The sequence below is a fragment of the Dipodomys merriami genome, unplaced genomic scaffold, assembly GCF_024711535.1.
Source record: "Dipodomys merriami isolate MVZ:Mamm:240054 unplaced genomic scaffold, mDipMer1.0.p SCAF_121, whole genome shotgun sequence".
Classification (NCBI taxonomy): domain Eukaryota; kingdom Metazoa; phylum Chordata; class Mammalia; order Rodentia; family Heteromyidae; genus Dipodomys; species Dipodomys merriami.
In genome coordinates, this window is record NW_027202505.1 from 185,000 (window position 1) to 212,560 (window position 27,561).

At 43.0% G+C, this 27,561-nt stretch overlaps 1 protein-coding gene across 2 annotated transcripts in view; it reads left to right on the plus strand.

Annotated features, from left to right (window-relative positions):
* Window positions 1–3,990: 3,990 nt before the first annotated feature.
* Window positions 3,991–27,561, plus strand: part of LOC138823613 (actin-binding protein IPP) — a 47,553-nt gene continuing 23,982 nt past the window's right edge. Inside the window, exons 1-3 of one of the 2 annotated variants that reach the window (XM_070017013.1) lie at window positions 3,991–4,005; window positions 24,767–25,100; window positions 26,757–27,188. In XM_070017013.1, coding sequence (XP_069873114.1) covers window positions 24,809–25,100; window positions 26,757–27,188 — 724 coding nt within the window. In that variant the 5' untranslated portion in view covers window positions 3,991–4,005; window positions 24,767–24,808. Of the gene's footprint in view, window positions 4,006–19,603; window positions 19,735–24,766; window positions 25,101–26,756; window positions 27,189–27,561 lie in introns of those variants that run through there. The other variant, XM_070017012.1, reaches the window with a different exon arrangement.

Below are 27,561 nucleotides of genomic sequence, written 5' to 3' on the forward strand. Positions count from 1 at the left end.
AGAAACAAACCCTGGGACAAGGATTTAAGAGCAAATAGTTTATCAGTAAGTGCAAGAAATACTGGGAAGGGGGCTGGGAAGGAAGCTCAGCAGTAGAGTGCATGCCTTGCAAGCATGAGGCCCTGGGTTCAATTCCTCATCACCACATAAACAGAAAAAGCCGGAAGTGGCGCTATGGCTCCAGTGGTAGAGCGCTAGCCTTGAGCTGAAGAGCTGAGGGACAGTGCCCAGACCCAGAGTTCAGGCCCCATGACCGGCAAAAAAAAAAAAACAAAAAAAGAAAGAAATACTGGGAAGGAGGGAAGAAATATAAAAGGGGCCAGGTGCCAGAAGGAAGGAAGGAAGGAAGGAAGAAAGGAAAGAGAAATCAATAAAGAATTAGAGGCTGGGCACCAGTGGCTCATGCCTGTAATCCTAGCTACTCAGGAAGCTGAAATCTGATGATCACAGTTCAAAGCCAGCCTAGGCAAGGAAAATCTGTGGAACTCATCTCCAATAAACCACCAGAAAACCAGAAGTGGTGCTAATGGCTCAAGGGCTAGAGTACTAGCCTTGAGCTGAAGAGCTGAAGGACAGCACCCAGGCCCAGAGTTCAAGCCCCATAACTGACCAAAAAAAAAAAAAAAAAAAATTAGAAAAGCAGTCTGGAGGCACTTCAGAAAGCTAAATACAGACCTCCCCTATGACCCAGCCATACCACTCCTAGGCATCTGCCCTGAGCAATAGGAACCAGGATACAAGAACACATGCACCTTCATGTTCATTGCTGGAAACAACCCAGATGCTCCACTATAGTTGAATGGATCCATAAATTGTGATTCCTATATACAATGGAATACTATGCAGCCATTAGAAAGGACAAAAAAATGGCATTTGGAGGGAAATGGATGGAACTAGAGAAAATCATGTTGAGTGAGTGAAGCCAAGATCAGAGAAACAAATGGCACATGGGCTCCCTGATATATGGATGTTAAATCCAAAATTCAAGGAGCTATGACAAATTAAACGGGACTCAAGAAACAAAGGACATCCACTTAATTTGTCATGTAATTTCAAAATGACTCCATGTTCTTGACCATATATGGTATCTATATGTACACATCTGAGGGAAGCTAGTAGGAGCGCACAGAATTAGAGGAAACAGGGAACATTGCTGCACTGGACAATGATGAAAATCAACTAAATGGAAGTGGCGCTGTGGCTCAAGCGGTAGAGCGCTTGCCTTGAGCTGAAGAGCTGAGGGACAGCACTCAAGCCCAGAGTTCAAGCCCCACCACTGACAAAAAAAAAAAAAAAAGAAAAGAAAAGAAAAAGAAAATGAACTAAACAACTCAAGGGCAGCGATGGGAGGGAAGGAAGGAGAGGGGAAGAGGGAACAGCTTACACTAAGCAATGCAGAGAAATAGTTGTACTGTGAAAGTTTGTAGAATTCACAAACTTTATAGACCAAGATAATGACAATTTGCCTTGTGAAGGTTAAAATGTATCACTATCCTACAATACTGAAATTTGTGAAATGTATATAATCATTTAATCTCAATAAAAATTATTATAAAAAAAGAATTAGTTATTAGGCTGGAATGTGGCTTAGTGGTAGGGTGCTTGCCTATCATGAATGAAGCCCTGGGTTCCTCAGCACCACATAAACAGAAAAAGTGGGAAGTGGCACTATGGCTCGTGGCAGAATGCTAGCCTTGAGCACAGAGAGGCTGAGGGAAGTGCAAAGGCCCTGAGTTCAAGCCCCAGTACCCAGCAAAAAAAAAAAAAAAAGCTTGGTGTAGTGGCAAGTCACACAGGAAATGCAAATAAGAGGATCGTTCTAAAAATAACAGCCAGCTGTGGTGGCACACACCCGGTAATCAACGAGGAGGATGAGGCAGGAGGATCACAAGTTTGAGACCAGCCTGGGCTACACCTTTTTTAAAGGGCTGGGAAGGTGGCTCAGTGGTAGAGCGCTTGCCTTGCATGCCTGAGGCCCTTGGTTCAATTCCTCAGCACCACATAAGCAAAAAGAAAAAAGCCAGAAGTGGCGCTGTGGCTCAAGTGGTAGAGTGCTAGCCTTGAGCTCAAGAACTGAGGGACAGCGCCCAGGCCCAGAGTTCAGGCCCCAGGACCAGACCTAAAAAAAAAAAAAAAAAAAAAAAACTGGTGAAAGAGAAGACTCTGATAACGCAGAAGAGACTAAATTGGAGTGAGAAAGACACAAATAGAGCTATGAACACAAGAAAATGATGAGAAGAAAAACAACAACAATAGAAGAAACTCAATGAGGAGTTCCAAGCCCACCTAGAGAAGTAAGGAAATAAAAGACTCCATAATAAGATCGTGAAGATTCATTTTTATTTCTGTATTTATCAAATAATAATAGAAGCCCTGGGTTCCATTCCCCAGTACAACATAAACAGAAAAAGCCAGAAGTGGCGCTGTGGCTCAAGTGATAGAGTGCTAGCCTTGAGCAAATGAAGCTCAGGACAGTGACCAGGCCCTGAGTTCAAGCCCTAGAACTGGCAAAAAAATAAAGTTAGGGGCTGGGAAGGTGGCTCAGTGGTAGAGTGCTTACCTTGCATGCATGAGGCCCTGGATTCGATTCCTCAGCACCACATAAACAGAAAAAGCCAGAAGTGGCAGTGTGGCTCACGTGGTAGAGCCTATGAACTGAAGAGCTGAGGGACAGCGCCCAGGCCTGAGTTCAGCCCCCACAACCAAAAAAAAAAAAATCCCAGGATAAACAGAAGCTAAAGGAACTCATGACCACAGAAGCAGAAGATTAAGGAACCCTACACAGAAGAGGAAGAGAAAGACAAACAAAAATAGGGAAGTAGATAAGGAAAGAAGCAAAATTGGAGCTGGATGCCAGTGGCTCATGCCGGTAATACTACCTACTTAGGAGGCTGAGATCTGAGGATCACAGTTCAAAGGCAGCCGGGGCAAGAAAGTCCATGAAACTCTTATCACCAATAAACCACCAGAAAATCGGAAGTGGTGCTGTGGCTCAAGTGGTAGAGCACTGGCCTTGAGCTGAAGAGCTGAGGGACAGTGCTCAGGCCCAGAGTTCAAGCCCCATAACACAGGAAGAGGAGGAGGAGGAGGAGGGGGAGAGGGAGGAGGTGGTGGAGGTGGCAAAGAAGGAATAGATAAAATGTAAACATCATAAAAATAGGAAAAGCAAAAGGGCTGATAAAGCTCAAGTGGTAGAGCACCCACTTTGCCAATGGAGTTCAAACTAGTACTTCATCCCCCAAGGAATGAATGATCAAGTTATGTAACGCTGTGACTGGAGCTTAATCTCAGAGAGAAACTCTGGGAAAGTGTGTAAAGCTAAGTGATTGCATGCCTAGAGTGAGGAACTGGAAAAAAAAATATATATATACATAATACATATCTAGATATATGTATACATATATATGGTTATATAGATTTATATATACTTATATAATATATACATACAAATATATACATTTTTTCCCATTTCTATCAGTCATTAGTTGAGAACTAGCCCAGGGATTTTTAATCTCTCCATCCAATTTCTCCTACTCAACAGACTTTGGGACTGAGTTGTCATTATGAAAGTAACTCCAAATGAAAGCAGGTAGAAATTTGAACATCTAACAAAAGGCCCAAAGGTAAGGGAAGAGCACATACAACATCTGCTATAAAAGGGCTGGAGCATGGTGTGCATTGAAATCTTTGTGAGACTTGAAACATACTTCAGGGCCCCAGCAACAAAACAGGATCTGATCATTTCTCTTTCGCTCTCTTCCAGTGACGCGTGCTAGGAAATGGGAAAGTTCCCAAGAAAAATGGCTGTAACAAAGGAACAGAAATAGTTTCCCCTCAATTCCTGGGAGACAACTCTTAAGTACTCCTTGGAATAACTAGGAAGAAGTTTGATGACTAAGATCCTTCCACAGGAATTGGGTGTTTGTACTAAGGTGATCTCACAGTCTGGCGAGGACAGGAATGTTCCCACAGCACAGTTGGGGTGAAGACTCAACAGTTAAGCAGGTAAACTGTACTTGGCACAGAATCACATTCAATAAAAGGTACCTTTTCTTATTTTTATGATCTTAGTCAATACAAGGGGTCAACAAAAACAGAAAGGTGATACACCTCCATGAGAGAAACATTCCTGAGTCAACTTCTAACCTGTCTGCCCCAGACTTTAGGAAATAAAAGGAAATCAGAGCCAATCACATTCCCTACTCACTAACACCTTCCAGTCTAAGGTGCATGTGTTACTGTGTATTTGTATATGCATAAGTGTATCAATGAGTGTGATTCCAGTGTGTACAAGTCTTTGTGTCCATTATGCATATATGCAATGTGTATGCGATAGTGTATGCATATCTGAGAACATGACTATCAGGTTTATGGATTCGGGTGGTACCATACCAGTAACTCCCTCCTCTTCTACAAAACCTATCAGTCATATGGTTTCTTGAAAGTTGCTCTGTGATCTTGGAACTGAGAGAAGTTACAGGAGAAAATTATTCAAATAGATTTTACTCTTGGGACCAGTAAATAGAGTTCTGGGTAAATCTCTTAATAGAGTATTGAGGGTCTAGCAAGGTAGATCTTGGGCTAGAGTTTGGACCATAATCTAAAATGTTACAATTATGAAGCTAGGTGTGTATGGTGGTTCATGCCCATAATCCTAGGAGGTAGGGATTGGGAGAATCAAAGTTCAAGGCTAGTTCAGAGTAAAAGTTAGTGAGACCTCCATCTAAACAAATGAGCTTGGCATGGTGTTTGAGATCTGTAATCTCAATTATGCAGGAGACTATAGTTAGGAGGATTATTGTCCTAAAACAGTGCTAGGCAAAAATTTGAAACCCCATCAGAAAAAAATAATAATAAAGCAAAAATGGCTAAGGGTCAGTTTCAAGTAGTAGAAAGGCTGCTAAGCAAGTTCAAGGCACTGAGTTACCCGCCGCCCCCAACACACACACACACAAAGTGGCACATTTATGAGCAAAAGTGGAGAAGCAAGAACAGTAGAATGGGGGAACAGTGAGAGGTGAGATGAAGCAGAGCAAGAACAGAGAAGGCCTTATCTTTGATGTACAGGATCCAGATAATGATTTACCAACTTCTTATCTCAGAAGGCTCAGGTTGGCCAGGCAGCACTTCCTGGATGGAGCTTGTTCAATGCCAGTCCAAGCTGAAACAAGGCCAAGTCACAAAATAAACTGTTTAGATGAAAGAGGAAACTCAATTTGGCTACCCACCCTAGCATCTAGAACCTAAGCAGATGCAGGCTTATGTACAGGAAATCCATTAGCTAATTTGGCCATACAGGAAGCAATCATACTCACAATAACAATGCAGTATGTTTGCACAAGAACAAACAGTGTACAGGGCCCTTTAACTGTGTTATTACATCTGAGCCTTATTTGGGCTCTTTAGGGAGGGTGTCCTACCCATTGTATAGATAAAACGATGTAAGCTTAAAAGTTCAGTGATTTTCCTGTGTTCATATAACTTGTTGGTGACACAGCTAGGATGGAAGTTCAGATTTGTCTGTCTCCAAAGCTAGAAAATCGTGTTTCTTCTGTATCCTTTGCTAAATTGGTCTCCTAGGTGCTCTCTTTGTGGAAACATAAGGGAACCTCTGACAAAATAGTGGTCTTTTTCCTTGGGCCCATGTATCTGGTTGCTCTCAAGCAGATGGAGCAAATGGAGCACCTCAGGCCTATGATACTTTTCCTGCTAGTTAGCCCAGGAGGATACCTATGAGCTGGGAAAGAAGAAAGCTGGGGGAAAGGTGTCAGAATGTTTCCAGATGTGTAAGAAACTGTATTCAGTGTGTGCACCTCGGGCTGGGTCAGCCTAAACAGAAAGAAGGTAGAAATGTCTTAGAGTTAGTGTATAACTTTATTTATTTATTTGTGTATTTTATTTTTTGCGGGGGGGGGGGGGGGTCCAGTCGTAGGGCCTGAACTCTGGGCCTGAGCGCTGCCTCTCAGCTCTTCAGCACAAGGCTAGCGTACTACCACTTGAGCTACAACACCACTTCCGCTTTATTGGAGATAAAAGTTTCACAGACTTGGGCTGGGAAGGTGGCTAAGTGGTAGAGCGCTTGCCTTGCATGCCTGAGGCCTTGGGTTCGATTCCCCAGCACCACATAAGCAAAAAGAAAAAAAGTCAGAAGTGGCACTGTGGCTCAAGTGGTAGAACGCGCTAGCCTTGAAGAGCTGAGGGACAGTGCCCAGGCCCTGAGTTCAGGCCCCACGACCGGACCCAAAAAAAAAAAAAAGTTTCACAGACTTTCCTGCCCGGGTTGGCTTTGAACCATGATCTTCAGGTCTCAGCCTCCTGAGTAGCTAGGATTTATATGTGTGAGCCACCAGTATTTGGCTCCAGTGACTTTTTGTTAATTAAGAGAATCAAAGCTAACATAGTATGATAGAAAACAACAGCAACAAAAATGAAACAAAAAATAAAGAAAAAACTAAACAACTCAACACTTAAAAAAAGACAGATGGGGGGGAGGGGGGAGGCTGGGAAGGGATGTGAAGGGTAAACAAAGGAGGAGGCTGCAATGCTTGGTAAGAAATGTACGCATTGTCCTGTCCATGTAATTGTAACCCCTCTGTACAGTATGTTCACAAATAAAATAAAATTAAAAAAAAAGACAGATGAATTAACTTAATTATTTCATATGTTTTTTTTTTAGGGGGGGGGAGGATTGTAGTAGGGCTGGAACTCAGGACTTCTCACTTGCTAGGCAGGCAATAAAACTGCTTGAGTCACCTCTCCAGTCCTGTTTTGCATTAGTAATTTTCTTTTTTTCTTTCTTTTTTGTTTTTGGTCCGGTCATGGGGCCTGAACTCTGGGCCTGGGCGCTGTCCCTCAGCTCTTCAGCTCAAGGCTAGCGCTCTACCACATGAGCCACAGCGCCACTTCTGGCTTTTTTCTTTTTGCTTATGTGGTGCTGAGGAATCGAACCCAGGGCCTCAGGCATGCAAGGCAAGCACTCTACCACTGAGCCACCTTCCCAGCCCCTGCATTAGTAATTTTCAAATAGGGTTGCTAACTTTCTGCCTTACACTTTGAGTCACTTATCTATTCTTTCTGCATAGCTGTGATTATAGGCATAACCACCATTTCCAGATTGTTTGTTGAGATGCAATCTTGCTGTTTCCATGGGCTAGCCTTGGACTGTGGATCAAACTGGTCTCTTCCCAAGTAGCTGAAATTATAAATATGTACCTGAGTGTTTGGCCTCATATGACTTCTGAAGACAGTACTGTGTATATCAAATAAGTATTTATTGTTTTTAAATAACATCTTGTGTGTGTGTGTGTGTGTGTGTGTGTGTGTGTGTGTGTGTGTGTGTCTGTCTGTCTGTCTGTCTGTCTGTCTGTCTGTCTGTGTCTGTGTCTGTGTAAGTCCTGGACTTGAATTCAGGGTTTGTGTGCTATTTCTGAACTTCTTTGCTCGGAGCTAGCACTTTACCACTTGACTCATCCCTCCACTTCTGGCTTCTTTGTGGTTTATTGGAAATGAGAGTCTCATGGACTTTCTTGCCTGGGCTGGCTTAGAACTGTCATCCTCAGATCTCAGTCTCCTGAGTAGCTAGGATTATAGACATGAGCTACTGGCACCCGCAATAACATCTTTAAAGATATAATTTACAGGAGCTGGGAAGGTGGCTCAGTGGTAGAGTGCTTGCCTTGCATGCATGAGGCCCTGGGTTGGATTCCTCAGCACCACATAAGCAGAAAAAGCCGGAAGTGGGCCTGAGGCTCAAGTGTTAGAGTGCTAGTCTACAGCTGGAGAGCTGAGGGACAGTGCGCAGGCCCAGAGTTCAGGCTCCACAACCACCACCAACAACAAAAAGATATAATTTACATACCACAAAATTCACCCTTTCTAAGTGTGCAATTTAGTGGCTTTAGTAGTTTGAGTTGTTTAGCCATCACAACTCCCTAATTTTAGGACATTTTCATTATCTTAAAAATAAACCCTGAATCCACAAGCAAACAACTCCATTTTCCTGTTCCCCTGGACATTCTTTCTAATTCCCAACAACCACTAATTTACTTTCTAGTGTGTGGATCTGCCAATTCTGGACATTTCCTATTTGTATAATCATACAATATGTGATTTTTTTTTTCGTTTTCAAGGTTCATTTATATTGTAATATCTGTTGATATTTCATTCATTTTTTTTATTGTGAAAATACTGTACAGAGGGGTTACAATTACATGGGCAAGATAATGAGTACATTTCTGATCAAGCATTGTACCCTCCTCCTTTGTTTCCCCTTCTCATCCCTTCCCATCCTCCCCCCCCCCACCTCCTATTTCATTCATTTTTTAATGGTTGAAATATTTTATTGCATGGAGATACTATCATCAGTTGATGGACATTCAGTTTATATTCTCTGTGGCTATTACATTTGTGTTTAACATTTTGATGAACTGTTAAATAGTACTCTGTGTGTGTGTATGTGTGTGTGTGTGTGTGTGTGTGTGTGTGTGTGTGTGTGTGTGTGTGTGTGTGTGTGTGTGTTGACATCAGGCTTGAACTCTATATATACTTTGTTTCCCCTATCATCAAAAGCCTCCAAATCTTTCACTCTATTTATAACAGTAGTTTCTTTGTTTTTGTTTTTGTTTTGTCATGGGGTTTGAACTCAGGGCCTGGGCACTGTCCCTGAGTCTCTTTGTGCTCAAGGCTAGCTCTCTTCACTTGAGTGAGCTATAGCTTAATTTCCAATTTTTGAGTGGTTAATTGGAGATAAGAGCCTCACATGGACTTTTCTGCCTTGGCTGGCTTTGAACTATGATCCTCAGATCCCAGCCTACTGAGTAGTTAAGATTATAGTTGTAACTCACCGGCACTAGTGTACCATAGTAGTTTCCACTCCTAGCAGAAGTATTAGAATCACTGAGAAACTTTTTATAAGGTAAGAATCTGGGCCCCACCCAAAACCAAATTAGACACTATCTCTGGGGGTTAGATGTAGTAACTCTAATAGGTAGCCACGGTTTAGAACCAGTGCCTATGAAACAGGCAATTGTCTTTTTTTGTTTGTTTGTTTTTTCTTGTCCGTCGTGGGGCCTGAACTCTGGGTCTGGGCGCTGTCCCTCAGCTCTTCAGCTCAAGGCTAGCGCTCTACCACTTGAGCCACAGCGCCACTTACGGCTTTTTCTGATTATGTTTTGCTAATGAATCAAAGCCAGTGCCTCATGCATGCAAGGAAAGCACTCTACCACTGAGCCCCCTTCCCAGCCCCAGGCAATTGTCTTTGGAAAGTACTTTGTGGATAAGGCCCAATTGGAAAAACATCCTGTTTGGGGTATGATTTTCTGGCTAAACCCAACTTCTGGAAGCCCTGAAACTGACCCCTAGAGGAAATATAATCCAGATTACACGGTGTCCAGCCAGCATTCACCTCTCCTTTTACCCAAAATAAAACCAAGAGTGTTAGATTCAAGAAATCTAAGACAATAGGGAACTCTGAACTTGGAATTCAGTTGTTGTCTGGTGTGTAAATAATTTACATATCCTTTGATTCTCCATTGAAGTGCCCCCAAATTAGTATATACAATGACTCTGCAAAGTAATTGGGTATTTATGGGCTAGGCATGGAAACAAATAACCACACAAGCAGTAGGTGCTCCATATCTTTAAAGAACCATTGCCTGTTTCCTTTGTCCCTTGCACTTAACTGTTAGGTATTTATTTGACTAATTCAAGAAATTCCACTTTGGTTCTGGTAATTGTACAGCTTTTTTTTTTTTTTTTAATTGTACAGCTTTTTTTTTTTTTTTTTGCCAGTCATGGGGCTTGAACTCTGGGCCTGGGCGCTGTCCCTGAGCTCTTCAGCTCAAAGTGAACGATCCACCACTTGAGCCACAGCGCCACTTCTGGCTCTTTCTGTTTATGGGGTGCTGAGGAATCGAACCCAGGGCTTCAGGCATGCGAGGCAAGTGCTCTACCACTGACCCACCTTCCCAGCCCGATTTTTTTTTTTTAAGTAACATTTTGCAGCCACTACTAAAACCATGGCCTTGTCCATTTCCTGGCAACATTACATGTGTAACATTACTTAATTATAACAACTTTAATGTTGGCTGGTTTATATACATTTTTTTTGCCAGTCCTGGGGCTTGAACTCAGGGCCTGGATACTATCCCTGAGCTTCTTTTGCCCAAGGCTAACAGTGTCACTTCTGTTCTGTTTATGAAGTACTGAGGAATGGAACGCAGGGCTTTACACATGCTAGGCAAGCACTCTACCACTAAGCCATATTTCCAACTTACATACATTTTAAAATTATATTTCTCCTAAATATAACAAGCAGCTGCTGACAATTTATTTATTTATTTATTTATTTATTTATTTATTTATTTATTTATTTATTTATTTATTTATTGTGTGGGTCATGGGGCTTGAACTCTGGGCTTGGGTGCTGTCCCTCATCTCTTCAGCTCAAGGCAAGTGCTCTACTGCTTGAGCGACAACGTCACTTCTGGTTTTCTAGTGGTTTATTGGAGATAAGAGTCTCACAGACTTTCCTGCCCCGGCTGGCTTTGAACTGTAATCCTCAGATCTCAGCCTCCTGAATAGCTAGGATTACAGACCTGAGCTCCGGGTTCCCGGCTTGTTGAAGAATTTTAAGCAATAGTATGGTGTAATTCCACTTTAGGAAGATTATTCTGAGGTAGAAGATGGATTGAAGGATAAACATGAAGTAGAAAGAACAACATACTATAAATTCACTTATTCTTTTGTTGTTGTTGTGGGGCTTGAACTCTGGGTCTGTCCCTGAGCTCTTCAGCTCAAGGCTAGCACTCTACCCTGAGCCACAGTGCCACTTCCAGTTTTCTGGTGGTTTATTGGAGATAAAGAGTCTCATGGCCTTTCCTGCCTGGGCTGGCTTTGAACCATGATCCTCAGATCTCAGCCTCCTGAGTAGCTAGAATTACAGGCATAAGATACCGGGGCCCTGCTTCATTCATTTATTTAATAAATACTTCCTGAGCATTTTTTCCCTCTGTGCTAGCTACTGTTGTAGGTGCCAAGAACTAGAAATATAGAAACTATCGAGAGTTTCCTTTTGGATATAGGAAAGATGGTCAGCAAACTCATTAATAAACAGTGCTATGGAGAAATATATAGATGAGAAAAAGTAGAGCCATAGTTCTGGCAGAGATGTTATTATTTAAAAGTGGGGAGGCCAGGGCTGGGAAGGTGGCTCAGTGGAAGAGTGCTTGCCTTGTATTCATGAGGCCCTGGGTTTGATTCCTCAGCACCACAGAAGCAGAGAAAGCTGGAAGTGGCACTGTGCCACTACCTTGAGCTGAAGAGCTGAGGGACAGTGCCCAGGCCCCGAGTTCAGGCCCCATGACCTACAAAAAAAAAAAAAAAGCCAGGCATCTGTGGCTCAGGCCTATAATCCTAGCTACTCAGGAGGCTGAGATCTGAGAATTACAGTTCAAAGCCAGCCCGGGCAGGAAAGGGCATGAGACTCTTAGCTCCAATAAGCTACCAGAAAACTGAAAGTGGCACTGTGGCTTACATGGTAGAGTGCTAGCCTTGAGCTGAAGAACTCAGGGACAGTGGCCAGGCCTAGAGTTCAACCCCATAACTGACCAACAAAAAAAGAAAGAAAGAAAATCTGAAAAAAGACCTAATGGGATGAGACATGAGACCTATTGGAGGCATATGAGACCTATTGGAGAAGAATGGTCTAGACAGATGCAACCCAGATAGAAGTATGGTTGCAGCCTGGGAAGTCTCCAAAATGTTAGAAAGGCAACAGTTGAATGAAGGCATGGGAAAGGCCAAATAGGGAGGCGATGGCAAAATAGATCCTAGAGCGTCTTTTGGTCACTTAAATGATTTAACTTTTTAGTCAGGCTAATGCCTATAATCCTAGCTACTCAGGAGGCTGAGATATGAGAATCCCAGTTCAAAGCTAGCAAAGGCAGGAAAGTTCATGAGCCTCATCTCCCATATACTACTCAGAAAAAGTCAGAAGGGGTCTGTGGCTTAATTGGTAGAGTGTTGACCTTGAACACAAAGAAGCTCAGGGACACTGCCCAGGCCCTGAGTTCAAGTTCCAGGATTGGCAAAAAAAAAAAAAAAAAAAAAAGAGTAAATGATTTAACTTTTGCTCTAAATGAAATGGAAAATCACTGGAGCAGAGGAATGACAACCTAACATGAAAATGCAACTGCTTTATTGAGATATAATTCACCTACCATAAAGTTTTAGTAGATTTGCATAGTTATACAATGTCACCATTACCTAATTTCAGAATATCTTCATTATCCCAAAAAGAAGTCCTGTGCTGACCAACAGTCACTCCTCTCCTCTTCTTAGTTCCTGCTAACTAGGGACCTAATTCTCTCTATGTAGATATTTTCTGCCTCTATTATGGATATTTTACATATGTAATTATATAATACATAGTCTTTCATGTCTGGCTTTTTCCATATAGAATTATGCCCTCTTCAAGGTTTCTCCATGCTGTAAAATATATCAGCACTTCATACTTTTTATTGACAAATCATACTATATTGCATGAATAAACAACATTTGTTTATCTATTCATCAGGTAATTTTGTTATTTATTTAATTAAGTAATTTATTTTGCTGGTTGTGGAGCTTGGGCACTGTCCCTGAGCTCTTCAGCTCAAGACAAGCACTCTACCACTTGAGCCACAGTGCCCACTTCTGGCTTTTTCTGTGTATGTAGTGCTGAGGAATCAAACCCAGGATCTCATATATGCAAGGCAAGCATTCTACCACTGAGCCACCTTCCCAGCCCCTCATTTATGTTATTTCTCTAAAATCAATATGTACAAATGAATTTAACTTCTGTCTATCCTATAATAAACTTAAGTTTTTTCTTTCTTTTTGTTGGTACTGGGGCTTGAACTCAAGGTCTGTGCTTGCTAGGCAAGGCTCTACTATTCCTCCCGTCTCTAAAAAGTAAATTGGCCTGGGTGCTGTCCCTCAGCTCTTCAGCTCAAGGCTAGCGCTCTACCACTTGAGCCACAGCACCACTTCCAGCTTTTTTCTTTTTGCTTATGTGGTGCTGAGGAATCGAACCCAGGGCCTCATGCATGCAAAGCAAGTGCTTTACCACTGAGCCACCTTCCCAGCCCCAAAAGTAAAATTGTTGTTCGTAATAGGGCTTAAACTAAGGACCTGGATTTTGTCCCTGAGCTCTATTTTGCTCAAGACTGGCATTCTACCACTTTAAGCCACAGCTCCACTCCCAGTTTTCTAGTGGTTAACTAAGAGTCTCCTGGACTGCTCAAGCTGGCTTTGAACTGTGATCCTCAAATCTCAGCTTCTGAGTAGCTAAGATTATAGGTATGAGCTACCAGCACCAATCAAAAAGTTTGATTCTTTTTTTTTTTTGTCAGCCGTGGGGCTTGAACTCTGGGCCTGGGCGCTGTCCCTCAGCATTTCAGCTCAAGGGGAGCGCTCTACCACTTGAGCTACAGCGCCACTTCTGGTTTTCTGGTGGTTTATTGGAGATCGGAGTCTCACGGTCTCTCCTGCCCGGGCTGGCTTTGAACCACAATCCTCAGATCTCAGCCTCCTGAGTAGCTAGGATTACAGGCATGAGCCACCAGCGCCCGGCAAAAAGTTTGATTCTTAAAATATAATGTATAAGGACACAAAGGTACAAATAGTAATAAATTTAACAAACATAAAATCCTTATGAATAAAATTATAAAACTTGTCAGTCACTTGTTCTTGCCTATAATCCTAACTGCTAAGGATGCTGAGATCTGAGGATCACAGTTCAAAGCCAGCCCCTGAAGGAAAATTTGTGAGTCTCTCATCTCCAATTAACCACCAGAAAAGCTGAATTGGTGGTGTGGCTCACGGTGGTAAAGTACTAGCCTTGAGCAAAAGACTTCAGGGAAGCACCCAGACATTGAGTTCAAGCCCCATGACTGACAATGTGTGTGTGTGTGTGTGTGTGTGTGTGTGTGCATCTGTAACACATACTTAAACTATTTTTGCTTGACATGTCTGCTTCCATTTGGTGTTTGTCATTTGTCTAACCTGTTTGCTCCACAATCACATAGCAATTGCCTTGGGTCTCAGTAAAGATAGGACTGATGAATAGCATCTTTTTTTTTTTGGTTGGTCATGGGGGTTGAACTCTGGGCCTGGGCGCTGTCCCTGAGCTCTTAAGCTCAAGGCTAGCACTCTACCACTTGAAAGTGTCACACCACCACTTCCAGTTTTGTGCTGGTTAATTGGAGATAAGAGTCTCATGGACTTTCCTGCCCAGACTGGCTTTTTTTTTTTTTTTTTGTCAGTCGTGGGACTTGAACTCTGGGCTTGGGCGCTGTCCCTCAGCTCTTCAGCTCAAGGCAAGCACTCTACCACTTGAGCCACAGCGCCACTTCTGGTTTTCTAGTGGTTTATTGGGAATAAGAGTCTCAGGGACTTTCCTGCCTGGGCTGGCTTTGAACCGAGATCCTCAGATCTCAGCCTCCTCAGTAGCTAGGATTACAGGTGTGAGCCACCAGCGCCCACTGAAATCCTATCTTTATGGCATTTTTATGGCCAGGGCTAAAACTATTCCTAAGGAATAACAGAATCTTGCAGGACAGATCATCACCAATGAGGATAATTACCAATAATGATTAGGCTTAACCCATCTCATGGGAACCAGATTGCTCTCCTCAAATGATGACAACTTCTTTTGAACATAGGAAAATGTGAACTGAGGTAATAGCCAGGTAGGCCAAAAGTGTAACCTAGACTCTTAAACTATGCATAGTACTATCTCCTGCTCCTGATACTTCCTCTACTTAAATATAATGTTCAGGTCTGTACCCTTAAGAGGAATGAAGATGATCGTCCTGTGACATATCACATAATCCATTTACCTGCTTTCCATTTACTTGCTTTCTCCTTTCATCTTCCTTTTCCTTAAGTCTGTACCAGTGTACTGGGATTTGAGATCAGGGTTTGGGTATTTATCACTTAGTGTTTATTTCCCTTCAGTTGTAGGGCTTAGACTTAGGACCTGGGTGCCATCCCTGAGCTCTTTTTGCTCAAGGCTAGTACTCTACCACTTTGAGCCACATTGCCACTTCCAGTTTCCTGGTGGTTAGTTAATAGGAGTCTCACAAGACTCTGCCTAGGCTGGCTTTGAACCATGATCCTCAGATATCAGTCTCCAGAGTAGCTAGGATTACAGGTGTCAGTCATTGGTGCCTGGTTTATTCCTTAGCTTTTTCAGCTCAAGGGTGACACTCTTCCCGTTGGGCCACATTTCCATTTCCAACTCTTTGGGTTAGTTAGAGATAAGAGTCTCACAGATTTTTCTTTTCTTTTTCTTTCTTTTCTTTTCTTTCTTTTTTTTTGGGGGGGGGGTCCAGTCATGGGGCTTGAACTCTGGGCCTGGGTGCTGTCCCTCAGCTCTTCAGATCAAGGCTAGCGCTCTAACACTTGAGCCACAGCTCCACTTACAGCTTTTTTCTTTTTTGCTTCTGTGGTACTGAGGAATCAAACGCAGGGCCTCATGCATGCAAGGCAAGCGCTCTACCACTGAGCCACCTTCTCAGCCCCTCTCACAGATTTTTCTGTCCAGTCTGACTTCAAATCATAATTCTCAGATCTCTGCCTCCTGAGTAGTTAAGATTACAGGCAGGGCCAAAGGCTACAGATCCATATATTTTTTTAAATAAGCTTTTCTGTCACTTTTACTACACTTGAATCTTACCTGAATTCTCCTCATATTGAAATGCAAGGACTGAGGTTGATTAGATGCCCTAAATTTCCAGCAACACCTGTCCCAATCTGTACACAAAACTAATTCCTGTGACTTGCAGAATTAAACTGGAAAAGAAGCTTTAACTCTGTAACCCGGGCACTAACAGCTCATGCCTATAATCCTATCTACTAAGAATCCTGGTTTTAAACCAGCTGGAGGAGGAAAGCTTATGAGTCTCTTATCTCCAATCAACCAACAAAAAGTCAAAAGTGGAGCTGTGGCTTAGTCTTGATCAAAAAATGCTCAAGGCAGTACCCAGGCCCTGAGTTCAGAGTCAAAGCCCTTCTACTGGCACCAAAATAAATAAATAACAGCAGGAAAAAAAACCCCACTAAAACAAAAAAAAAGTTTTTTTTAAACACTTTCACTTTTAGGGAAATATAAGATAACAGCTTTATGATACTGGGAAAGTATCAACACCAAAATGGTAAACCATAATTGCTAAAATTGTTAGCTTTTATCAAAAGACATAAAGAATAAAAAAAACACAGCCAGCCAGGCGCTGGTGGCTCACGCCTGTAATCCTAGCTACTCAGGAGGCTGAGATCTGAGGATCGCGGTTCAAAGCCAGCCCGGGCAGGAGAGACCGTGAGACTCCTATCTCCAATAAACCACCAGAAAACCGGAAGTGGCGCTGTAGCTCAAGTGGTAGAGCGCTTGCCTTGAGCTGAAGAGCTGAGGGACAGCGTCCAGGCCCAGAGTTCAAGCCCCACGACCGACAAAAAAAAAAACAAAAACAAAAAAAAACCACAGCCAGTTTAGAAGAAAGTATTGGCAATATATATAATTTTAAAAATCCTCTTACAAAGCAATAAAATAGAAAAAAAGGCATCACATAGTGATCAAGAGCCTGATTAACAAGTTTGAGAAAATGAATTAAAACTCTAGTATTACCAAAAGAAAAAAAGTAAACAAAAAAGGCAAAAGACATAAATCTCATTTTATAGAACAAATAATTGTCCTATACATTATCTTGTTCAGGCTGGCATACCAAATGCCATAGACTGTTTGGCTTAAGCAACAGAAATTTATATCTCACAGTTCTGGAGTTGGGAAATCAAAGATCAAATGGCTGCAAGGTAGGTTTTACTCTAAGACATCTTCCCCCCGTCAAAAAAAAGAAAAGAAAAGACGGCTGAGAAGATGGCTCAGCGGTAGAGTGCTTGCCTTGCATGCATGAGGCCCTGGGTTCAATTCCTCAGCACCACATAAGCAGAAAAGGCTGGAAGTGGTGCTGTGGCTCAAATACTAGAGTGCTAACCTTGAGCTGAACTGCTGAGGGACAGCGCCCAGGCCCAGAGTTCAGGCCCCATGACAGACAACAAAACAAAACAAAAACAATGTTTTGGGGCTGGGAAGGTGGCTCAGTGGTAGAGCGCTTGCCTTGCAAGCCTGAGGCCCTGGGTTCGATTCCTCTGCACCATATAAGCAAAAAGAAAAAAAGCCGGAAGTGGCGCTGTGGCTCAAGTGGTAGAGCGCTAGCCTTGAGCTGAAGAGCTGAGGGACAGTGCCCAGGCCCAGAGTTCAGGCCCCACAACCGGACCCAAAAAAAAAAAAGAAAAGAAAAGAAAAGAAAAGACATCTTCCCTTGGTGTGTAGGCAGCTGCCAGTCACCAGGTACTCAAATGACCTGTGTGCTTATGGAGATGTAGCTGAGCATTACAGCTTTAACCTAACAGGCCAGAAGCTCTGGGTTTAATCCCCAGGACGTGTGTGTGTGTGTGTGTGTGTGTGTGTGTGTGTGTGTGTGTGTGTGTGTGTGTGTGTGTGTGTGTGTGTGTGTGTGTGTGTGTGTGTGTGTGTGTGTGTGTGTGTGTGTGTGTGTGTGTGTGTGTGTGTGTGTGTGTGTTCTCTGAGCATTACAGCATTAACCTAACAGGCCAGAAGCTCTGGGTTTAATCCCCAGGACGTGTGTGTGTGTGTGTGTGTGTGTGTGTGTGTGTTCTCATGTTCCAGTAATTCTGTGCTCTTTTTTTTTTTTTTTTTTTTTTTTTTGCCAGTCTGGGCACTGTCCCTAAGCTTCTTTTGCTCAAGGCTAGCACTCTACTACTTAAGCCACAGCACCACTTTTTTCTTTTCTTCTTTTTTTTTTCTGTGTATGAGGTTCTTAGGAATTGAATCCAGCGCTTCATGCATGCAAGGCAAACACTCTACCACTAAGACACATACCCAGCCCTCTGTGCCTGTTTTAAAGCAGAGTTTTTCAAATTGCTGGGTCTAGTCCAATAGTAAGTTGTATTTATTTATTTATTCATTTATTTTTTTGTCGGTCGTGGGGCTTGAACTCTGGGCCTGGGCGCTGTCCCTCAGCTCTTCAGCTCAAGGCGAGCGCTCTCTCTACCACTTGAGCTACAGCGCCACTTCCGGTTTTCTGGTGGTTTCATTGGAGATAGGAGTCTCACGGTCTCTCCTGCCTGGGCTGGCTTTGAACCGCGATCCTCAGATCTCAGCCTCCTGAGTAGCTAGGATTACAGGCGTGAGCCACCAGCGCCCGGCTATTTATTTATTTTTGCAAGTCCTGTAGCTTAAACTCAGGGCCTGGGCACTGTCCCTGAGTTTCTTTTGCTCTAGGCTAGCACTCTACCACTTGAGTTACAGCGCCACTTCTGGCTTTTTCTGTTTGTGTGGTACTCAGGAATCGAATCCAGGGCCTCATGAATGCGAGGCAAGCACTCTACCACTAAGCCACATTCCCAGCCCCTGATTTTATTTTTCAAAAAATTATTTTACAGGTTACATGAGACTCTTATCTCCAAAAAACCACCAGAAAATTGGAAGTGGCACTGTGGCTCAAGTGGTAGAGCATTTGCCTTGAGCTGAAGAGCTCTGGGATAGCATCCAGGCCCAGACCCATGACAGATCCCCTCCCCCCCAAAAAAAATTCTGGTATCTTTTTCTGCATGATAAGAGTAACATTATTTTAGTATAAGTTTCTTGTAAAACAGCTTAGTATAAAGTCAGAGGAGGCTAGGAATGTGGCTTAGTGGGTAGAGTGCTTGCCTAGCATGCTTGAAGCCCTGGGCTGGATTCCTCAGCATCACATAAACAGGAAAAGCCAGAAACAACACTGTGGCTCAAGTGGCAGAGTACTAGCCTTGGGAAAGGAAGCTCAGTGCCTGGACCCTGAGTTCAAGCCCAGGACTGTCAAAAAAGAAAAAAAAAGTCAGAGGTACCTATAGATTTAAATCCTCCCAATATTTTGCTAGACAATGCAGTCTTTTATTTTTATTTATTTTTTCGTGGGTCCTGAGGCTTGAACTCTGGGTTTGGGCTCTGTCCTGGAACTCTTCGGAGTGGTTTATTGGAGATCAGAGTCTCACGGACTTTCCTGCCCTAGCTGGTTTTGAACCGCCGTTCTCAGCTGTCAGCCTCCTTAGTAGCTAGGATTACAGGCTTGAGCCACAGGCGCTCTGCTCAGCCTGTTCTTATTTGTTTACAATGCAGTCTTACTCTAAAAGGGCCTCATTAATCTCTTTTGCTCTTTTCCAAGTCTCAGCGTTTGAACTCAGGGCCTTGCACATGCTAGGCAAGTACTCTACCTCTGAGCTAAGCCTCCAGCCCTTTTTTGAATTGTTTCATAATGAAATAAAAAAGCAAAATTCAGACCATTGCCTTAGAAAGAGGATCACAGCCAGCAGCACAGTCATTCACGTCCATGCTAGCGTCCCGCCCCGAACCCCGCCCCGGGCCACGCCTCGCGGAGAATCTGCGCAGGCGTAAAGAAAGGCCAGAACCGCTCCTCCTGTCCGGCCGCCTCGGCTCTCCTGACACTCGGACTCTCGTGAGAAGAGAATCTGCGCAGGCGCAGTGAAAGGCCAGATCCGCTAGTCTCCACCCCCTGCCGCCCCGCCCCCTGCCGCCAGGTCCTAGTCCTCCGCCGGGTTTCCCCGCCCTCTCCGAGTCGGGGCGGGTCTCAACTTTGCTGCTAGGGCCGGAGCGGGCGCCGGCGGAAAGGAAAGCGGCTGGTAAGAGGGCTTGCGTCCCGGTGACGGTTTGGAACGGGGACTTCCTCTTCGGTCGGCTGGGCTCTCTGGAACCGGCCCCTCCTCGCCTTTCCTTCTGCCTCCTTGGAGTCCCCGTGTTTTCGCCCTTCGGCGCAGCTTCCAAACTCTGGTCTGGACCGCTGCTCTCCCCGCCCCCACCGGGACCCTCGAGCCGGGTCTCCCCACCTCCTGCGTCCCTCGGTTGTCTGAGGCCCTTCCCAGCCCTTCCGGTGACGCCGGATTGGTTTTGTGCCTCCGGTGTCGCAGTCGACTAGGGATATGCTCTCTCTAGACACCCCCCCCCCAGCCAATTCAACCCCCTAGAGCCCCGGTTGTTTGTTAGGGCTCGGCAGGGATGTTTTCCTCCACATCCTTTACTGAAGCAGGTTTCAGATGACTCTCCACTGTGAGTCCAAAAAACCCCAACGAACCTAATTCCAACGGATTGTCTCCACCACTTCCTAACAATCTACCTTGTGAGGCGGGGGTCTTTGGAGGCAAATCCCGAGCAGCCCCGTGCAGGGTCTCAGGATTGGGCTCTTTCCACGGGGAAATAGGGTTCTCCCCACGTGCCGCCTTTTGGCGTGAGTTGTTCCACTGTCTGGGAAATAGGATCCGCAGTGACTTAGAAACCTGGGAGCAGAGTAGCAGGACTTCAGTTCTACCAGAGTGGTTATTTAGCGAACTCTTTCTGGTGAGCTTGTTGGAAGCAACGTTTTAGTTGGTTGTGCTGAAGTAGGACACAGATGAAGCAAAAACCACTGAAGTCCAGAATCTGCTGACAGGGAGCAACTAAAGCAGAAAAAAAAACAAACAAAAAACCCAAGCCTGACAGCCACATCATGTTTAATAATATCTTCAGGTCGCTTTTCTATGTAGAGACAAATACAGTTTGTGTTTATGTGCCGGTTATGATATGTTGACAATATGTAAGAGGCAGAGGTGAATGAAGTTTTAGCAGCTACCTTAAAACCTCTCTAATTTCTCAATACGTTAATTTCTAGTCATGTTTATCAGTTTAGTTATTTTGATGTTTGATTGCATGCTGTGAACGATCATTTCTGTCAGTCTTACTGTACTGTAAACATCTTAGATTTCTCCTGTGTACTCCCTCTCCCTTTCCTCTCCCTCCCCATCCTGGAGCTTGAACTCTGGGCCTGGGCACTGTTCAGTGCTCAAGGCTAACACTCTACCAACTTGAGCTACAGCTCCCCTTTGGCTTTTTGTGGTTAACTGGAGATAAGAGTTTCATGGTAGAGTGCTTGCCTTGCATGCATGAGGCCCTGGGCTGGATTCCTCAGCACCACATAAAGCAGAAAAAAAAAAAAAAAAAAAAGCTGGAAGTGGCACTGTGGCTCAAGTGGTAAAGCACTATCCTGGAGCTGAAGAGCTGAGGGACAGTGCCCAGGCCCAAAGTTCAGGCCCGACGACGATGGACAAAAAAAGAAAAAAAGAGTCTCATGGGCTTTTCTGTCTGGGCTGGCTTTGAACCTCCATCCTCAAATCTATGCTGCTGCTGCTGCATTTTTTTTTTTTTTTTTGTTTGTGAGGCCTGAACTCTGGGCCTGCATACTGTCCCTCAGCTCGTCAGCTCAAGGCGAGCACTCAACCACTTGAGCCACAGCACCACTTCTGGCTTTTTTCTGCTTATGTGGTGCTGAGGAATTGAACTCAGGCCCTCATGCATGCAAGGCAAGCATTCTACCACTGAGCCAACTTCCCAGCCCAAGTCTCAGCTTCTTGAGTAGTTAGGATCACAGGCATGAGCCACTGGCACCTCTCTACCATATTGCATTATCTCATGTTTGTTATTCAAAAGATAACTTTGACTCTCAGTGCTTGTTATTTAATAGGACTTTATTACCTCTTCCTTTTGCCTATGGAACCAAACAACTCTAAAATGACTATTGACATGTTTATTCTTGCTAAACCCATAAAGATTTAGGTCCAAATTTCTGTGCTTAGGTTTCGAGGCCTCTTCTCTATAACTTGACTTAATAATTCTTATATAATGTGATATGGTGAGAAAACCTGGTGTAAAAAAGACCTGGATTCACACACTAACCTTGTCATTATACTAACACTATATCCTTGGGGGAAATTGATCTTTAGTTTTGTTCTGTATCATTTAGAATATGTTTATCTTTTCTTCTTCTAAATATTGTGAAAATTACAATTGACAAAAATAAATGTAAAGGCTAACAGTTTCAAAAAAAGAAAAAAAATAAACAACTGACCGGGTACTGCTAGTGGCTCATGCTTATGATTCTAGCTACTAGGGAGGTTGAGACCTGAGGATCCAGATTCAAAGCCAGTCTGGGCAGAAAAGTCCTTAAGACTAGCCAGGAGGAGGGCACAGAATCAGAGGGAAATGGGAAAATATAGAACAGAGGGGCCCATCAGCTGCACTGGACATTGATGAAAACAAACTAAGCAACTCAAGGGTAGCAATGGGAGGGAGGGAATGAGAAGGAAAGAGGCAACAACTTACACTAAGCAAAAGGAAAGAAATGTACGTACATATCCCCCAATGTGGAAGAAATAGTTGTATTGTCAAAGCTCATAGAATTCACAAATATTATAGACCACAATAATCACAATTTGCCTTGTGAAGGTTGAAATGTGTTTGCAACTTTAAGTATCACTATCTCACAATACTGTGAAATTTATGTAATCACTTAATCTCAATTAAAAAATTATTTTTAAAAATCCATAAGACTCATCTCCAGTTAATCAGCAAAAAGCCAGAAGTGGAGCTGTGGTGTCTCAAGTGATAGAACTCCAGCCTAGAGCAAAAAAAATCAAGTGACAACATGAGGCACTGAGGTCAAACCCTAATACCAGCACACACACACACAAACTGCCAGGTGCTGGTGGCTCATGCCTGTAATCCTAGCTACTCAGGAGGCTGATATCTGGGGATCATTGTTTGAAGCCAGCCTGGGTAGGAAAGTCCATTAGACTCATATCCAATTAACCACCAAAGTGATGGAAGTAGAGTTGTGGCTCAAGTGATAGAGCACTAGCCTTGGGCAAAAACAAAACAAAAGACCTTACAAAAACAGCTAAGCTATTATTTATTCATTAAATGGAATTGATGCTATTGAATAGATTGGTGCTATAACTATGATCATTTCTGCCATGAAATGACTGTCTTTCAAGAATTTTGTGTGCTTTTATATATGGTTGCATGTTCTTGAATATGTGCTGGGATTTGCATGGTAGGGTGGCTGAGAAGGTGTGGTGTAAATTGAGCAGTAAACCCTAAGGAAAGAGAAAGAGATGGGTTGTCTGAGAAAGTTATATTTGAACAGAGTCTAGAATTGCAACAAAGACTCACAGGCCTTCCTGTACAAAAGGAAGCATACAAATTAAAGGATTTTTTTTTTTTTTGGGTCAGTCATGAGGCTTGAACTCTGGGCCTGGGCACTGTCCCTCAGCTCCTCAGCTCAAGGCAAGCACTTTACCACTTGAGCCACAGCACCACTTCCAGCTTTTTCTGCTTATGTGGTGCTGAGGAAACGAACCCAGAGCCTAATGCATGCAAGGCAAGCACTCTACCACTGAGCCACCTTCCCAGCCCAGGATTTTTCTTTTCTTTTCTTTTTCTCTTCTTTTTTTTTTATGATCCCGGGGCTTGAACTTAGGACCTGGGCCCTTTCCCTGAGCTTTTTTGTGCTCAAGGTTAGCACTTTTTATCACTTGAGCCACTTCTGGCTTTTTCCAAGTAATTTATTGGAGATAAGAGTCTCAGACTTTCCTGCCCAGGCTGGCTTTGAATGGTGATCCTCAGATCTTAGCCTCCTGAGTAGCTAGTATCACAGTTGTAAACAACCTAAGCCAGGCTCAAAGAATTTTAAACAGGTATTGAACTGATTCTAGCTGATTTTTAAAAGTTCATCTCTGCCTTTATGCCTTTTTTTTTTTTAGCCCAAAGGGCTTATGACCTCTCCTTATACTCTAAAATTATATTTTAGTGTCCTATTCATGTCCCATTTCTTCTTGAAGCATCCTCCAGATAATATGGCCCATACTACTTATTCCCTTCTCTGAAATCATAGCATAAATAGTATTACATTATATTCTAAACTCACTTTGTTTCTGTAATACTTAGTTTTATAAATGTTATTAATGGAACTGGGAATGTGGCTTAGCGGTAGAGTGCTTGCCTAGTCTGAATGAAGCCCTGGGTTCAATTCCTCAGTACCACATAAACAGAAAAAGCCAGAAGTGGTGCTGTGGCTCAAGTGGTAGAATGCTAGCCTTGAGCACAGAGAGGCTCAAGGACAGTTCCCAGGCTATGAGTTCAAGCCCCAGGACCAGCAAAAAATAAATAAATATGTGTGTGTATTATTAATGTATGAAACAAAAACTGAATTCTAATGTAGGTTTGTTCAAAATAAAGTATATATCAATTTTTTTTTTTTTTGTCGGCCGTGGGGCTTGAACTCTGGGCCTGGGTGCTGTCCCTCAGCTCTTCAGCTCAAGGCGAGCGCTCTACCACTTGAGCTACAGCGCCACTTCCAGTTTTCTGGTGGTATATTGGAGATAGGAGTCTCATAGTCTCTCCTGCCCGGGCTGGCTTTGAACCACGATCCTCAGATCTCAGCCTCCTGAGTAGTTAGGATTATAGGCGTGAGCCACCAGCACCCGGCTATGTCAAATTTTTATTTACAAAGTGTTACTAAAATGTACTGCACAGTTTGGTTCTTATTTGTTTAAATTGTGGTTTTGGGACTGGGAGTATAGACCTTGCATGCATGAGGCCCTGGGTTAGATTCCTCAGTACCAAATAAACAGAAAAAGTTAGAAGTGGTGCTGGGGGGGGAGGGGGGGGAAGCTCAGGGACAGTGCCCAGGCCCTGAGTCCAAGCCCCAGAATTGGCAAAATAAATAAATAAAAATAAATTGCACTTTTTGCCTCTCAGTAAGTTGGGAATATTTCCTATGTATGTAAAAAGAAAACGTGCTAGTTAAACACTTAATTTTTTTTTAACTCTCTGTGTTTTTATCAGGAGCAAATGGGCAACAGTCCTTTTAATTAATGTGTAATCATCATGGCTAATGAAGGCTGTCTCAAGGCTGGTGAAAATCCATTTTCATCTGATAAACATGCCCAATTCATCTTAGCCCAGATCAATAAAATGAGAAATGAACAGCATTTCTGTGATGTGCGGCTGCAAGTTGGGAAGGAAACTTTTTGTGTCCATCGGCTGGTTTTGGCTGCCAGTAGTCCATATTTTGCAGCTTTGTTCAGTGGAGGAATGAAAGAATCCTCAAAAGATGTTGTACAGATTCTAGGAATTGAAGCTGGAATCTTTCAACTACTTCTGGATTTCATTTATACAGGTTTGTTATATGAACCTTTTGGTGGGGAATGGAAATAGATCCAAGTTACAGGGGTAATAGTTTAGCATGAGACCTTGAAAACTTTATACTTTTTTTGTTTTTTTTGTCGGCCATGGGGCTTGAACTCTGAGCCTGGGCGCTATCCCTCAGCTCTTCAGCTCAAGGCGAGCGCTCTCTCTACCACTTGAGCTACAGCGCCACTTCCGGTTTTCTGGTGGTTTATTGGAGATAGGAGTCTCATGGTCTCTCCTGCCCGGGCTGGCTTTGAACCGCGATCCTCAGATCTCAGCCTCCTGAGTAGCTAGGATTACAGGCGTGAGCCACCGGCGCCCGGCACTTTTTTTTTTTTTTTTTTTTTTAAGATGAGGTATTTCTATATTGCTCAGGCACACTCTTAGGCTCAAGTGTTCCTTTTTTAGGATCCCTTTCCAATAAATATTCAGTATTCATTTTCATTTCATCCTTAAAACTTTGCAGCTAGGAGTGAGCTTTTAACTGAGTATTGTCTATTAGATGCAGACAGCAGTTGTTGGAAAAGACAATCAGAACAACTTAAAAAAAAAAGACAAACGGGGCTGGGAAGGTGGGTCAGTGGTAGAGCGCTTGCCTTGCATGCATGAGGCCCTGGGTTAGATTCCTCAGCACCACATAAGCAGGAAAAAAAAAGCCAGAAGTGGCGCTGTGGCTCAAGTGGTACAGCGCTAGCCTTGAGCTGAAGAGCTGAGGGACCGCGCCTAGGCTCAGAGTTCAGGCCCCACGACCGGACCTCCCCCCCAAAAAAAGACAAACTCTATGTCTTTTTTTTCCTTTTTCCACTAGCTGAAGTTCATTGAGCAAGAGATTAGAAGTGTGAGCTATATAGTTGATGGAGCAAAATGCTGGAAGAATATTGGGATACTAATGATATTATGAAGCTACTATACCAGCCTTGGAATGACTTCTGTTTATTCATTTTTTGTGGACAAATAAATTCGTTATCTTCTTAAGCTATTATACATGTATTTCAAGCAGCCAAGTACTATTTCTCGCTGATGCCAATTTTGACTTATTTTAACCTAGACATGCTCAGTAATCTTCTCTCAGTTTTACCATCTAAGTGCTAATCACCAGCAGTCTGGTGATGACACCATGAGCTTTCTTTCACTAAAATTTCATTGCTTCTGTCAGACAACAGAGGCAGAATAGAAAACTTATGGGGAAGTGGTGCTGTGGCTCAAGCGGTAGAGCTCTCGCCTTGAGCTGAAGAGCACAGGGACAGCGCCCAAGCCCAGAGTTCAAGCCCCACGACCGACAAAAAAAAAAAAGAAAATGTGGCATTTCTGCTTTTTATTTAATTCAATACTAGTCTTTGGATTAATTTGTTTATTATGAAGAACTTTAATTAGCTCACGTAATTCATTTGGAATAATGAGGTAAAAACAAAAACAACCCTGAATGTTAATTTGTACATAAGTCAATAGGCAGAGCTGCATTGCTCTTAGTAGATAAAAGATAATTATTGTTATAACTTCTAGATTATCATTGTTTTGTGAAGTTTTCTAAAACATATGAAACAACAGGAAAAAACTCAATTTTGTCATTTTTCAGATTTAAATGCCATGCACTAAAAATAGTTTGTTTTTATTTTATTGGCTATTTGTCTCCTTTCTTCTTTAGGTCTAGTGAACATAGCTGCAAATAATGTTCAAGAATTGATTGTTGCAGCAGACATGCTACAGTTGACTGAAGTTGTTAATCTTTGCTGTGAATTTCTAAAAGGACAAATTGATCCACTGAACTGCATTGGGATTTTCCAGTTTTCTGAGCAAATTGCCTGCCATGACCTTCTGGAATTCACAGAAAACTATATTCATGTTCATTTCTTGGAGGTTCATAGTGGGGAAGAGTTCCTGGCACTTACAAAAGATCAGCTGATCAAAATTTTACGAAGTGAAGAGCTTAGCATTGAGGATGAATATCAGGTCTTCTTAGCTGCAATGCAATGGATTTTGAAAGATCTGGGGAAGAGACGAAAACATGTGGTAGAAGTGCTAGACCCAATTCGGTTCCCTTTATTACCACCTCAGAGGCTTATAAAGTATATAGAAGGTAACTTCTTTGCAGTATATGACGTTAGTTGATTGTCAAGTGGGTTTTTCTATATTTGAAATGCAGTAAGAGTTTTCATTTTTGATTTACTAATATTTATTGAATGATTGTGTAAGGTACAACATTTGTTGTGAATGGCTAGCAGTTTTAATATTTCTACTATTCATTTATTTAGTGTGTTGTGGGGCTTGAGCTCTGGGCCTGGGCGCTGTCCCTCAGCTCTGCAGCTCAAGGCAAGCACTCTACCTCTTGAGCCACAGCACCATGTCTGGTTTTCTGAGTTCTACCCATTATTTTAATCATCCTTATTCATTTTTTTTTCCTTTTTTTGTCAGTGGTGGGGCTTGAACTCAAGGCCTAGGTGCTGTCCCTT